Source organism: Ciona robusta, chromosome 8 (genome assembly GCF_009617815.1).
Source record: "Ciona robusta chromosome 8, ASM961781v2".
Taxonomy (NCBI): domain Eukaryota; kingdom Metazoa; phylum Chordata; class Ascidiacea; order Phlebobranchia; family Cionidae; genus Ciona; species Ciona robusta.
The window spans coordinates 3,151,362-3,164,823 of NC_143242.1; the positions used below are offsets into that span (position 1 = coordinate 3,151,362).

Here is a 13,462-nt window from a genome sequence, read left to right on the forward strand (position 1 = left end):
TTACCGTCACCGTCACGTAACTTTCTAACAAACACCGCATCCAAATAACTAAAATCGCTTACGATTTAAGTCCAAGCTTTATAAAACTGCAGCAAATCCGATTACACAAACTTCTACCGTATCCCAGAGTACCAAATTACTATACAATGCCAAAACTATTGACGAGAATTGCGTATCAACTACGTACGTGATCAACTATCGCGACAATTCGTAGAAACAGCAACTGTTGACTCGGTAAAAAATGGATGATTTTCCGAAACGTAAATAACAAGAGTGCAAAGCAAAGTCTAATCAATATAACAAAATCAAAAGTATATATTGCAACATGGTTTAAAACGGCAGGTTTTACACTATGTATGTTTGAAATATAATTTAAAACCGCGTTATGTTATGGTTAATATGTCATAGTATATTTGCGTAAATTATATCGGCCTAGGGCGACCAGAGTCGTAAAAACACCTCTATGGCTCTGAGGGCGACCACAGGGAAATTATCGACCTAAATTTGTAATCGAATAATAGTAAACAGTATGCAAAACATTTCCTTTACATATTCTGAACATAGTACACTAACAGTTAGTATACTTTAGTCTAAACAAATACTATTTTTTTATGCTAGAATTCGTAAAAATCGTCATATTACTACTTGATAAAAGATTTCTGTGTAAAACTGTACTGTACGCATGAGTGGTTGCAGGAAAAATAAAGATAAACGTAAACCACATGTTCACGTTTCTTTAAAAATAAAGCAAAGCTGTTCGTTTGTTATTTTAAGATTAAAAACCGACGTGCCACAAGTAAACTTATCTTATATATTCACTTCAGTTGTTGTTTAGTGTTCAAATCACCATTATGGCGCAAAAACGTAAAAGTAAAGAAAGAAACAACAGAAAAACGAAGCTTCAAAAATTAAACCCTGAAGAACCAAAAGAAGAACCAGAAGAAGAAGTCACTAATGAATTGACGGATATGCCAACGCTAACCAAGGTAAAAACCTTACCAAACAAACTTAATTAATTTTAACAATAGGTATCTTGTCACTATACTCCAATCTTTGCTATCTTAATCTAGAGACTAATAAAGTTACTTTTTCATAGTAGAGCCATTTAACAAGCATAGCGTTATCTTCTATAAGCAAGCCTTTTTTATTTTTAACTATGATATATAGTTATTAATTATTATGTTTGTTCATAGGGTCGATGGAAAAATAAACAGAAAGTCTTGGTCTTCACATCCAGAGGAATCACCTACAAAGGAAGGCATTTGGTAAATGATCTGAGGAACTTAATGCCACACACTAAGACAGGTAAAAAACATGAAAAAAGTATAACATTTCAAAGGTTAACTATTGGGTTGGAAAGATTGATCTTTTTTTGCAATATGCAGCCAAACTGTTTGATTTTTAAGGTTTAATAAACCTGTAGTGTATAATTTCCTATATTACCTTTGCAGATGTAAAGATGGACCGAAAGAGTGACTTGCTCATGGTAAATGAGATTTGCGAGATTAAAAGTTGCAATAAATGTATTTTTCTTGTTGGCAAAAAGAAGAGAGATGTTTATATGTGGATATCTAATGTACCTCATGGACCTTCTGCATTGTTTCATGTGGAATATTGTAAGTTATGTTGAAATTTTAAATCAGCTAAGGTGTGTTTAATGCCGAAAACAATATGCACAAGTTTCATAAGAAAATCCACTCACATTTTGATTTGTAATCAAAAAAATATATTTCAGACAAAAATTTATGCCAAAAATAAACTTTACAATCTAGGTGCTTTTAAAGCTGCAGTGTATAGAACGTGTACGCAAAACCAGTAATTTTTAATTTTTTTCTTTTCAGTAAACATGATGGAAGAACTGAAGTTTACTGGAAATTGTTTAAAAGCATCAAGACCAATTCTATCTTTTGATTCGGTAAGCACACCTAATATTACATATAGTTTACCACAAAAAATAGGTTTGGGGTAGTTTATACCAATAAAAGTTAATTGTCGGAAGTTCTGGTGGTTTGTAAAATATTAAGGTTATATTTGATTTTAGAAATTTGATGATTCTCCGCACATGAAGTTGTTAAAAGAATTATTCATTCAAGTTTTCGGAACTCCAAATTTTCATCCTAAGAGTCAACCTTTTGTTGACCATGTGTTCACATTCAGTTTGATGGATGGCAAGATCTGGTTTCGTAATTATCAGATTGTGGAAGAAAATGGAGAACTAGTTGAAATTGGTAGGAAAGGCTGCAGCAGTATTTTTGTAATATTGTAAATAACTTGCCTACCCCCCAAAAAAATTCTTAGTAGTGATTCTAGGCTAATAAACCTGTCCCGTTTTGGGATTCTTATTCTTTTTTCTCTTCCAGGTCCCAGATACACGATGACATTATCAAGGATATTATCAGGCAGCTTTGGTGGTCCAATTCTCTATATTAATCCAGACTACCAGTCTCCAAATCTGGTAATACTTTGTGATTTTGTATTCAACTCCTAGTATAGTATACACTTATTCAACCGACATAGTGGGCGCCTGCCTACATGATCCAGAGGTAATGGGTTTAGTCTTCTCGCTGCTATCACTGTGGCTTTTGTCCTTGGGCAAGAGCATAACACTTAACAGCAATTTCTCAGAACCAATGGTCACTACAGACTACAGAGCTAATGGGTTAAGGCTTATCGCTGCTACCATTGTGGGCATCACACTTTAACAGCAATTGCTCCAACCCAATGGTCACTAATGGGTTGTCTAAATTATCAGGCATACAGGATAAACAACCATCTATATATTGTGTCTTAACCAAACTGTGTACCAGGTTCGACATTTAGAAAAGAAAAGCTCCACAAAGTATGTTGATAATAAAGCTGCGAAGATAGACAAGAAAATGAGACGTTCAGATAAAACGTTTGCAGCTGATGAAACTGACCAAGTGTTCGATACCAATTTAACTGCCGAATCATGAAATAAATTTCTTTTTAAAACTTAGTGAAATTTTAATGCGTGTCGCAAAAAATATGTAGGTAATGCATTTTTTGCTTAAGCAATGAATTTGCAATGAATAAGCATTTTTTTGCAAATCTGGTTAACTAAGTTTTTGAGTTTTTAACTGCCAAATCCTGAAATAAATTTGTTTCCAAAGCGTGTCGCAGAAAATATGATAAGTAGAAAATAAATAAACATTTTTTTGGCGTATCTGGTTAAACCTAATTTTAGTTTAAATTTTAAATTTTTAATGCGTGTTGCATAAAATATCTGAGAAAATAAAAATAAGTTTTTTTGCGAATCTGGGTAACTGAATTTAGTTTATTTACAAGTGATTTGCATAAAATATCTGAGAAAATAAAAATAAGTTTTTTTGCGAATCTGGGTAACTGAATTTAGTTTATTTACAAGTGATTGAGTAGTGAACCGAAATCAACTAACTGCTGTGTCGGCATCCAAAAACAGCTTGTGTTTCATCACAAGTGGCATGACTTTCAAACAATCAACAAAACACAAAAAAGTATTTTTAAGTACCAAGGTACTGGTAGTGATCAATGGTGGCAGTGAATGGTATTTTTCCAATGCTTCAAATATTTGAACTTTTCAGCACTTGATCCAATTCAATGCGTCTTTGTTGCAATTTTGAGTAGAAGTATCTACAAAGAAAAAAATTAGCTGTAAAAGCGAAGACATTTTGGTATATCCTAATAATAAGTATAGTACTGTGGGGTAATGGCGAATGGGAAACCTTTAGCACATAATATACAAATATTCTAAAAGTTAATAACGATTCATGAAAGTCGTGAGAATACGGTTTTATAATTCTTTAAATGTTTCTGGATTACTACTAAAATAGAATGAAAAGGTGTCCCATCTGACCCCACCCTACTATATACCACTCTTCAACATGTTTTTCAATATTAAACTTATATATAGCTGACAGATTCTTTCATTCATCTACTTCTTGCTTCAAAATGACCAACCTGTTCACAGCTTCCTGAGACCATGGAGCATAATAATAATCTGCCAATCTTTCCTCTTCCTTGTTTCCAGTTGCATCAGTCATCGTCTTCAAGTCTTTTGTTTGAGATGAAATCCAGTCAGCGATAAATTCCTGAATTAAAATATAGTATTCGTTACAGACAACTCTAAATACCACAATATAGCACAAGCACATACACATAGAGTCTATATAACATGTTGTTTGTGTGTATGTGCTCTGTATAGCATGTTGCTTGCATTTATGAGCAGTATAGTATTAGTATATGTAATTTATTGTGGTATTTAGAGTTGTCCTTCAATAGCACCCAAAATCCAATATTTCTTGATCTTGTTTTAACAAATAACAACACATTTGCGAAGCTATTGTTAATAATTTTGTAATATTGTTCGTTTACTACCGATGGGAGGAAAAACTAAACATGTCTCGTCTTACCTCACTAATCTTTGTGTTCATAATCATATTGTAATATATAAATACTTACACATCTGCATGGCAAAAAATAAATATGGTATCTTTTAATATTGTGTAGATATGAAAAAAAATATATATAACTAACAAAGTTACATATGTGCTGGTAACTTATAAGCGATTACAATGTGTATGAAACAGACCACTGGTGTTATAACAATGGCTTTCATACTTAGCCACAATAAACAGCACATGTTTCTGCCCTTAAAAATAAACACTAAGTTTCCACACCTGTGGATTATCAGAAAATCCCATGTAGAACTCCCTCTGTATACGGTGCTGCTTAACATTAGCCACTGTGTCATGAATCCTGCGTTCAAGATCTGCAATATCTTGCTGACTTGCAGATGAGAGCAAGAAAGAACTCATCTGTGTTTTCAGTGTATCATCAATCTCAACCTGATAATAAAATCATCATTTATTATTTGCAACAAAACTTGTTTATGGATCTATAAGCACAACTATTTTAAATAAAATACAGGAGAGGCCAAGATAGTTAGATGCGCATACTGATAAAATAAATGTGGTTTTAAAATAATGCTTATATGATAGCTGCTATGACAATGTATTCAAAAGAGAGTTTGAATAGAACATAAAGCACAAAAATATGACGGACAACACACATAGTGTTTTATGACTAACACTAAAAAAGTGACATATATTAGGTCACTTATACTTCGGTGTTCAGTGTCATAGGCATATCATTAAAAGAGCCTGGCTGGGGTGACACTGACAAAATATGATTTTTGACCCAAGTTTTATACATAAAACAGGTTTTACGCTGCTAATTGTCTATACAAATCAGCAGAGCAAAAGTATGTTGCATTTACCAAACTAATAAAGGAGTATGATAAGCTATGTTTCTGTATATGATGAGTTGACGACTAGTGTAATGTAACTGTATTTAAACATTGTAATAAAATGTGACATCATGTAGTCCACACAATTGTATGACAAACATGATTTTTTAAAAATGTCCCCACCTCAATATCATAACAAGCTTGTTTTTTCGCATCAGCAGGATCTACACTGATCACATGCTGGATGACAATGGGGTCCGGAGGATGCAGTAGAGGTTGAAGAAGCTGAGGAACATCCGCAAATCTGATCCGAGACTTCCCAAGTAATTGCTCCAAGTAAGGATCACAATTGATTATCTCTCGTTCGTGATTGTCCTGAATAGAAAAAATTATAAAACTATTATTTTTAGTAAAATATTCATGTGAGTTTAAGTTTTTAAAAGTCAAATGTAACTGTGTTTCCCTTGTTTTTATACCAAAAATTTGTTACGATAGTAAAATGTAAACACACTATTACGATGCATACTATCTTAGAAAAGTTTTTTAAAACTTTTAGAACAGAATGAATGAATGAATAAAATTTATTTCGTCTCTTCGGTCACAATAACCAAGCACAAGAGAGTTGACAAAAGCAAGAAGACGGTAGTAGCTGTAACACAACAGTGGTTAAAACAGACTTAATGATAAAAATAGAAAGAATGTTCTGGATAAAAGATGTAACCGTTACACCCTACAGACGATACAATGTCAAAATTAAATAAATCACATTTAAATAAACATACTAAAGTTCTAATTGGAAGAAAAGTGTGAGTAAGGACACAGTCCATACAATGTGCCATATTTCACACCCCTTCTTTTAACATTATGTACCTGTAAGTTATGAGTTTTGATGTACTGCCATAACCCCTGTATTATGACTGGTCTAGACTGTGTATGGATACCGAGCAAACGTGCAAGACGACTATCAAGTTTAAACTGTGGTGGAAGATAGTTGAGCATGAAGAGCATCGTGCATCTTACATTCTTATCTCCCTGTCTCTTAACCTGGAAGACATTTTTTTCATTAACTAATAAACTATCAAGAAAAGAAAATTCGGGTTTATTCATAGAGTTTCAAAAAAAAATTTTTTTGCTAAACTTTTTTTATTAGTGTCAGTATAGAGTTTCAGCAAAAACCTTCTTTTGTAAAACTCTTTTTTATAAGTGTTTTTTTGTAACATTTCTTTAAAAAAATGAGTAAAGAATTTAAAAAAGATTTATAGTTTGGTGGTTAGCAAGAAGCCATTAAGCAGGCATAAAACACAGTTACATTTTAAAAAGTTTAATAAGTGGCCACTTTTCACTAGTTGTACCAGTACCCACTCAAATGTACAACGAGTTGAAAATCAAACCTGAAATCCATCAGTTTCCTGAGTAGTTTGTGTACGATGCCACTCAACTAAGTGATTATCCGGCCCATACAAGTCCTTGTCCAATTCAATGACGAGACTTTTGAAAAACGAGGAAAATTTCCGCTTGTGTTTTGTTTCATGTCGATTGGAAGGGTTGGGTTGTGGGAGGTCGAGCAGACGACCTTCGACCCTCAGCTCCCATGATGCCTAAGATTGGGAAGGTTACAACTTTGTAACTAATACACAGACAATTTTCTTTGTCTTTTAGTGTGTTTTCAAAAATTAAAATGCCAAAATGGTATACACTAAACAGCACAGCATAAATTAACAGTTATTTACAGAAAATCATTTTTTTAAAACTGAAAACAGTTGCTTTACATGATTTTCACAGTCTATACAACAAGCTAAGCAGTAATTGCAGTTCTGCTGGTAATTACTTATACTCATTAGCTCCAGTAATGTAACTTATGGCTTAACTGTTTAACATTAATTAAAAACAAATACATCAATCTGAAACATAACCTTTTACCTTTGCTGCTTCTTCCTTTGCATCACTGTCAGTTTTAGCCGGAAAAAACTGGTTTGAGATGAACACGCGAAGCTTGCGTTTCACTTTAACCGGTCGCTTCAAAGCTTCCTGGATGTCCAACCTCTTTCTCATGATCGTGGAGTCGAGTTTGCGTTCAAATGCAAGAAGATCCATGTATGCCTGCAATGTGGTAAGAATGGGAGTCAGTCACAGGCGGTTAACAATTGTTAATGGAGCTCCTTAGTCCTTGGTATCATAGGTGCCCCCCTGGTATCATCATAAGTTTTTAAAAAGCAGGGGATGCATGGCTAAATGAACATATTCCGGTGATAAAATCTTATTGTAGCAAAACTTGGTTGTAATGTTTACTGACTGCCCGCATATGCTGCCACTCAAGGTTTGGCACCTATGTCTGTTATTTTATATTTGCCAATAACTATTTTTGTGGTATTTAAACTAACTTCAAGCCATGACTAATTCTCGAACATTGCGGACAAAACATTGTCCATGGCAATTGTAACTTTGTGGCTTAAGTCCTTGAATAAAGGTTAAGTTATTATCATTTTTTTAACTTAAATAACAAATATGTACCTGTGACTCTGGAACAAGATCACGAACAGACTGAGGAAGAACTTTATCCGATAATTTCTTCTTTTTGGTGAAAACTTGTTTGTTTCTTTTAAAAAAATTTTATGCAGAAAATAAATTTTTAGACAAAAAAAATTTAAATAAAATAAATTTTAAATTAAAAATCGCTGATGAATAGCCTTCAATACAACACAACTACTTTACTCTGCAGTAATATACCATTAACTAGAATGTGATATAACAAGTAACATTTTAAACAAAATGTTACCTCATATCTGCTTGTGAGCTTGAAATAGGTGTTGCATTAGTCTGGTGGGACACACCAGGTCTCTTGCGTGGGGGTTCGGTTCGTGAGGGGCTGTTATGCATGGACGGACTCGGAAAGGGTGAGGATGACCCACTGGGTCTAGCTCTACTGTAGTAAGGGGACTGGCCATGATATTGGGTCCTTGGGATTTGATTCATGTTTGAAATAAATTTTAAATGAAATTCCTAAACAGAAATTCTTAAAAGCTCTATAAAACATCAGTATATATAATATATTATACTCTTAAAACTAGTTTCTAATGAACTAAATTATATTTTGTGCAAAAATAAATAAGCAATGACGTAAAAGCTCAGCCTCTATATAATTTATATACCTAAATTGGGGGGAAACACATAAAACAAAACAGTGCTAAAAAGTTGCACTACCGGGAGAAAAAATAGTGTGTTAAAACAATAATACAATCTAAACAGAAATTAAAACAGTTATAAACTTAATAAAAGAAGCTTTCGTACTTTTACAAAATTTAAATAATTGCCATCAGTATAGCAGCAAACCACTGGTAGGCTAATCTAAAAGTATGAGTTACAAATGCATCATATAAAATCATAAAACAGTTTGAAAAGTGTTATAATGAGCCATTTATAACAAATGTATTAGTATTTCATTATGTCCTTATTTGATTCCTCATTTTTAACAGTTTATACTGTATAGAATAGGACTCGTCCAGGAAACTGTTGGATTTTCTTTGAGTTTTCTTCTGTGGAACTGGAACTTGGCCAGATTTGATCTGAAGACCTGTCAGATTTTCCTCCGGTCGCATGGAAGAGCGGAGATCAAGGGTGGAGTAAGATTCGGATGTGGGATCTCGTTTCGGAGGAGCTTTTGTCTGGCATCCCATCATACAGTGATCAGGAAGAGCAAGAGAGTCAGCTCCGCTTGTGAATTTGCTTCTGTGTATTAGCTTTAGACGTTGCGGTGACATTAAAGCGGATTTTGGAATGCTGACTCTTATGTACCTGGGTGACTGTGAAGTCCCAGGCTCCATAGAATCACTAGGATCAACAGGAACAGGGAATAATCGTTTGTTGATAGTGAAATTAACGATCCGAGGATCCCGAGTATCACTTGGATCCGGACTCTTTTCTGACATCTTTTCTCCAGTAAATTTTGGCAAATTTGTGATTGAAGATTTTGGTGTTTTGACCATTTCATTCCATTGTTTCCTGCTATGGCATGACGAGCGATTAAATTTTCTGAACTCGTTTATTTCATCCAAGTATGAATCTGAGAAATCGAGTTCCGGATTCTCGTTTTCTACGACTCCAGCGATCCAATCGTAACCAAGAAGAGGAGGAGAGGATCTTTCCTCCAAACCTGCTGGGGAGCAAAAAGAATCAACCTTTGAGGTGGAGGACTTAAAAGTGACACGAGGATGCTGGTTTTCTTCCTCATCATGATGAGGAGCATTGAGAAGAATCGATTTTGGCTTTTTCATTGAATCAGTGGCTCTATAAGGACGATTGTTTCCGGAATTTGTCAGCAATGGATTATTTGTGGGGGTTTCTGAGAAAACTAAATTTTTCTTTTTCTCAATTTGACTGTTTAAAAAACTTGAAATGATAGGGTATTTTCCTTGTAAATTTTCATCATATTTGGGAGATTTTACAGGAGACGGTAAGTCGACATTTCTTTTGCCTTTATTTTGGAATTTTGCACCGGGTGATTTTGCCATGCGGTGTTTTGCTTCTAAAATTAATTTTCCAGATTGTCGCAATGCATCGTTATCCCAATTATTAAAATTTACTGTTGAAGTAAGAGGGGCAGACGATAAAGCATCCAGGTTAGAATGTTTTGCAGCTATGATAAGACTACAAATGTCTTGTTGTGATTTTCGTAAACGATCCAGCAAATTTTTGTTTGCCTCTCGTAATTCAAGGTGACTAAGATCGGACATTTTTGCAGTTTATTTATTTGACACTGTTTATAAAAAGGTGTTATGTTATTGATGTAGGTCTAGTAAATTACGTACAACGTATTTTTAAAACGGTGGTAATAAACTTACGAGTGCTAGTGAAGAGTCTCCCCCCCCCACCCTATTTGCTAACCACTAACCCCTAACCACCAACCCCTATGACCACTAACTACTAACCCCTAACCCCCTAACCATCAACACCTAACCCCCTAACCAAGGGGTTAGAGGTTAGTGGTTAGCAAATAAGGTGGGGGGGGAGATTCTTCACTAGCACCAACTTACGGCGCATACTGTTTTAATGGTGAATTTACTTACTATAAACGTACGCTTAAATATTAAGTAATTGGTTAAAATAAGCTTAAAGTAAAAACTTCAGTAAAAACTTAACTTAATTAGTTTTTATTTTGAGATAATAACGAAAACTTTTAAAATTTATTCATTCTGTCACGCTTGACGGATTATGCGTGTTCCTTAATAAAAATATTATACACACAATGGCCCTGGTTTTACGGTATGGGGAGTAAAAAAATTAGCCATGATTGTTTGAGAAATTAGTTTGGAGTTGACAGTACTGCTATAAATTGAAATAAAATCTATCGTTCTAAAAACTAAATAAGAAAAATAATATATTGCCTGAAAAAGAACAATTATAAGAGAACACAGCGTTTTGGTTTTCAGTACTACATCAAGGTTCAATGTGTGTAACAAATGCGTCTAAACCAAAGTACATAGTGATTTCTATGGACTTTGGTCTACACTAGAGTCCACTCTGGTCCACGCAATATATATTATACAAATACGCAAGATAATTAGTCCCCCTACCACCCTTCCCTCAGGTAAATAGACGCTATATAGGGACTTTTGATCATTTAAGTCTTCGTAAAAAATCTTCTCTTCATTTATCTCTCCAACTCCCCCCGTTTTTAAATAGGAAATATTGACAACAATAAAAGTACACTACGTAGATTGGCGTTTATTGTGGTATCATCGTGTTTCTCGTATGTAGCCTATAGGCAACACCGCAGCATTAACTAAGCGATGGGACGAAAGCAAGATAACACAAATCAAATAAATAAATTAGCACTAAGAATGTTAACAAACAATGAAAAGCACAATAATGATGAATAAAGCAAAGTGATAAAACAATACGAAAAGCGTTTCGAAGTAATTTCAGGGGTGGTACATTGTGCGACACAATATGACAGAACTATATACTATACCTCAAGCAATTTTAACTTGTGCTAAAAAATGGAAAACGTACCACTGAAATTGGTCACCAAAACCTAAATTTGGACCCTAATTTGAACTTAACGCATTCGGGGACCAAACTATGTGCAACGATTAAAGCAGCTACAATAGAACGGTTCTAACACAAGCATAGTGACATTATAAATTGGAAGATGGCATGTTCAACAAGTTTGGTACATTGCTATAATCTGGTGGTGGAGCTGACCAACCAGAATGAACTTCGACGCGTCTGCTCTCAACGACCAAACGACTGTTGTGTTCCTGGGATCCCACAATTTGCACGGGCATAGTATTCCGGGAATCAGTTTCGTCTCGAACAGCTGTGAAAGCGATGCCTTCATCGCTGTCCGTAGTGGCTTCTTTATACCCTTGATGACTACGTTCCTCGTCCGTTTCCGGGTTTCGCCTGCGAACAAACAAACTATTTTAATCAACTAAATTGGAAAAAGCACTAATCAATTTCGCATTGGGTCCGCCTATAGTTATTGGGCTAAGCAGTATAGGGCGTTCCGCATACTTGTAATGTATATGAAACAAACAATAGAATTTAATCCTTTCAGCTCGGTTGGTTCCCTTGAGATTACTGAACCAATATTTTCTCGTGTGAAACTTCCATTCGAAATTTGTTTGTTTTGGCTCATAGAGTTCATGTTCATTCAAACATGTGAATCGTTTACGATATTACTCCATACGATATATCACCATCGCATGGGGTTATATAAGTACTGTGGGGTAAGATGAGACACCTTTAACACATGCTATATCCCAAATTTCCCGACCGTGTTTTAAACAATCAAAACGACCTATGGTGGTCGTGAGAATACGGTTTTATAACTATTTGAATGTTCTTTGTTGACTACCAACTTTGACGAGAAAATAGAATGAAAAGGTGACCCATCTTTTCCCACCCACAATTTCTTGCTATGAAATTTCCGTTTAGTTTACCTGTATTGTTTTACGAAGTGATGAAGTATCATTACAACTATTACACCCAGCGCTAGTGCAACAGTTACACCGAATGGGATCAACCACGTTTCTTGTCCAGTTCCATTGCTTAGATGGTCCTTGACCAGTTGCTGACTTAAATCCCGATCCATTTTAAATTCGTGAAACAAAATTTGTAACGTTAGTAAAACTACCTCTGTTGAGAATAAAAGAAAACGTTTTAGTGAATAGAACACGACGACCATTAGAGCTTTGAGCTGTAACTTGAAACTAATTGAACACTTACGGTTTGGTATCCTCCTGTTTTGCTCGAAACGAACTTTGCTCGATAAATTCTGTTCCAAAAGTACTCGCCTATCTGTTAAAATAATGCTAACACATGTTCTGCCTACGGGTACAAGCGGAAATGAAGGTAAGAATTTACGTGTCTGAGACATGCCTGCCACAAAGAGACATTGTTTTCGTTTACCGCAAAGCAGACATGTTGGTAGACTCTATTAAGTTATTAACATTCAAACACTACCACTTCTTAAACTGAAAAACGATGCTACGAAAGAGCTTACAGTAATATCCCACAGTATTTACAAACACGTAGTAACGGCTACGGATGGCTGATGCAATAACGATCCGCCGCCTTTTACTATGAACACAACGAGTGGAAAATTACAAGGCTCTTTCTTTACTACGCCTGTGTTTACTTGTCCTTCTCTCTTCCATTATAAAATCGATCCACGAGAATAGGCCGAGAGGCGGAAAGGGGCGGGGCTGAGAATGGCACGTGACGTCAGAGACCTGCTTTGCGCTGACGTACACGCACGAGAGGACGAAACGCGATTTACAAATAGCGGGGAAGGAATTTTAACCAACAAACGGTGACTCATCCTTATCCGGAAATCCATGACTTGAAAATTTTACGAAAATTTCCACAGTCATACTATTGACGCAAAGTAAACTATAAAATCATTCTAGCAAATAAATTATGAGATAACTTATTGTCAATATTTTTTTGTACTTTAAAGAAGCGTAACAACTTAGGGATTAAAACAAAATTTTTAACTGTTCTAAAGTTTTAAAATGCTTGCTTTAACATTTCGAACATTAAACCAAAACAACTGTAGCTTTTGGAACTGTCTATATTATTGATGGCTGGCTATAGTTGTACAATCTGATTTGATCTTACTACGGATATGACGCGTTTCCCTGTTGTGATGGTCCATAGTACCACCGATGTTTAATTAAAATCTCTCCCGCCAGACAGACCGAATAAAAAATCCTT

General features: G+C 35.0%; 4 protein-coding genes across 4 annotated transcripts; 1 reads left to right on the forward strand and 3 right to left on the reverse strand.

Annotated features, from left to right (window-relative positions):
- The first annotated feature begins 717 nt into the window (after positions 1 to 717).
- On the forward strand, positions 718 to 3,131 carry LOC149732324 (ribosome biogenesis protein BRX1 homolog). Its single transcript, XM_089883691.1, has 7 exons — positions 718 to 986; positions 1,194 to 1,305; positions 1,452 to 1,616; positions 1,842 to 1,915; positions 2,042 to 2,228; positions 2,361 to 2,455; positions 2,808 to 3,131. The coding sequence occupies exons 1-7, from the start codon at positions 852 to 854 to the stop codon at positions 2,952 to 2,954; spliced, it is 915 nt and encodes a 304-aa protein (XP_089739817.1). The 5' UTR covers positions 718 to 851; the 3' UTR covers positions 2,955 to 3,131.
- Positions 3,132 to 3,354: 223 nt separating this feature from the next.
- On the reverse strand, positions 3,355 to 8,295 carry LOC149732325 (SWI/SNF-related matrix-associated actin-dependent regulator of chromatin subfamily D member 1-like). Its single transcript, XM_089883686.1, has 9 exons — positions 8,022 to 8,295; positions 7,757 to 7,841; positions 7,166 to 7,345; positions 6,637 to 6,843; positions 6,116 to 6,289; positions 5,429 to 5,620; positions 4,677 to 4,844; positions 3,958 to 4,088; positions 3,355 to 3,630 (listed from the first exon to the last, which is right to left on the reverse strand). Exons 1-9 carry the CDS (start codon positions 8,216 to 8,218, stop codon positions 3,561 to 3,563), a joined length of 1,404 nt encoding a protein of 467 aa, XP_089739812.1. The 5' UTR covers positions 8,219 to 8,295; the 3' UTR covers positions 3,355 to 3,560.
- On the reverse strand, positions 8,268 to 10,115 carry LOC149732326 (uncharacterized). The gene has a single exon (XM_089883688.1). It carries the CDS (start codon positions 9,973 to 9,975, stop codon positions 8,686 to 8,688), a length of 1,290 nt encoding a protein of 429 aa, XP_089739814.1. The 5' UTR covers positions 9,976 to 10,115; the 3' UTR covers positions 8,268 to 8,685.
- Positions 10,116 to 10,946: 831 nt separating this feature from the next.
- LOC149732327 (uncharacterized) lies at positions 10,947 to 12,692 on the reverse strand. The gene is made up of 2 exons (XM_089883693.1): positions 12,187 to 12,692; positions 10,947 to 11,647 (listed from the first exon to the last, which is right to left on the reverse strand). Exons 1-2 carry the CDS (start codon positions 12,621 to 12,623, stop codon positions 11,380 to 11,382), a joined length of 705 nt encoding a protein of 234 aa, XP_089739819.1. The 5' UTR covers positions 12,624 to 12,692; the 3' UTR covers positions 10,947 to 11,379.
- Between the last annotated feature and the right edge of the window lie 770 nt (positions 12,693 to 13,462).

What these genes read in the sequence shown, in the direction of transcription:
- LOC149732324 (XM_089883691.1), top strand. Translation starts at nt 852, where the DNA reads ATGGCGCAAAAACGTAAAAGTAAAGAAAGAAACAACAGAAAAACGAAG. An exon ending in AATGCCACACACTAAGACAG is followed by an intron (nt 1,306 to 1,451) that starts GTAAAAAACATG and finishes TTACCTTTGCAG; the next exon opens with ATGTAAAGATGGACCGAAAG. An exon ending in CAATTCTATCTTTTGATTCG is followed by an intron (nt 1,916 to 2,041) that starts GTAAGCACACCT and finishes ATTTGATTTTAG; the next exon opens with AAATTTGATGATTCTCCGCA.
- LOC149732325 (XM_089883686.1), bottom strand. Translation starts at nt 8,218, where the DNA reads ATGAATCAAATCCCAAGGACCCAATATCATGGCCAGTCCCCTTACTAC. An exon ending in TCAAAACTCATAACTTACAG is followed by an intron (nt 5,621 to 6,115) that starts GTACATAATGTT and finishes TTTTCTATTCAG; the next exon opens with GACAATCACGAACGAGAGAT. An exon ending in AAGCTTGTTATGATATTGAG is followed by an intron (nt 4,845 to 5,428) that starts GTGGGGACATTT and finishes TTTTATTATCAG; the next exon opens with GTTGAGATTGATGATACACT.
- LOC149732326 (XM_089883688.1), bottom strand. Translation starts at nt 9,975, where the DNA reads ATGTCCGATCTTAGTCACCTTGAATTACGAGAGGCAAACAAAAATTTG.
- LOC149732327 (XM_089883693.1), bottom strand. Translation starts at nt 12,623, where the DNA reads ATGTCTCAGACACGTAAATTCTTACCTTCATTTCCGCTTGTACCCGTA. An exon ending in CACTTCGTAAAACAATACAG is followed by an intron (nt 11,648 to 12,186) that starts GTAAACTAAACG and finishes GTTTGTTCGCAG; the next exon opens with GCGAAACCCGGAAACGGACG.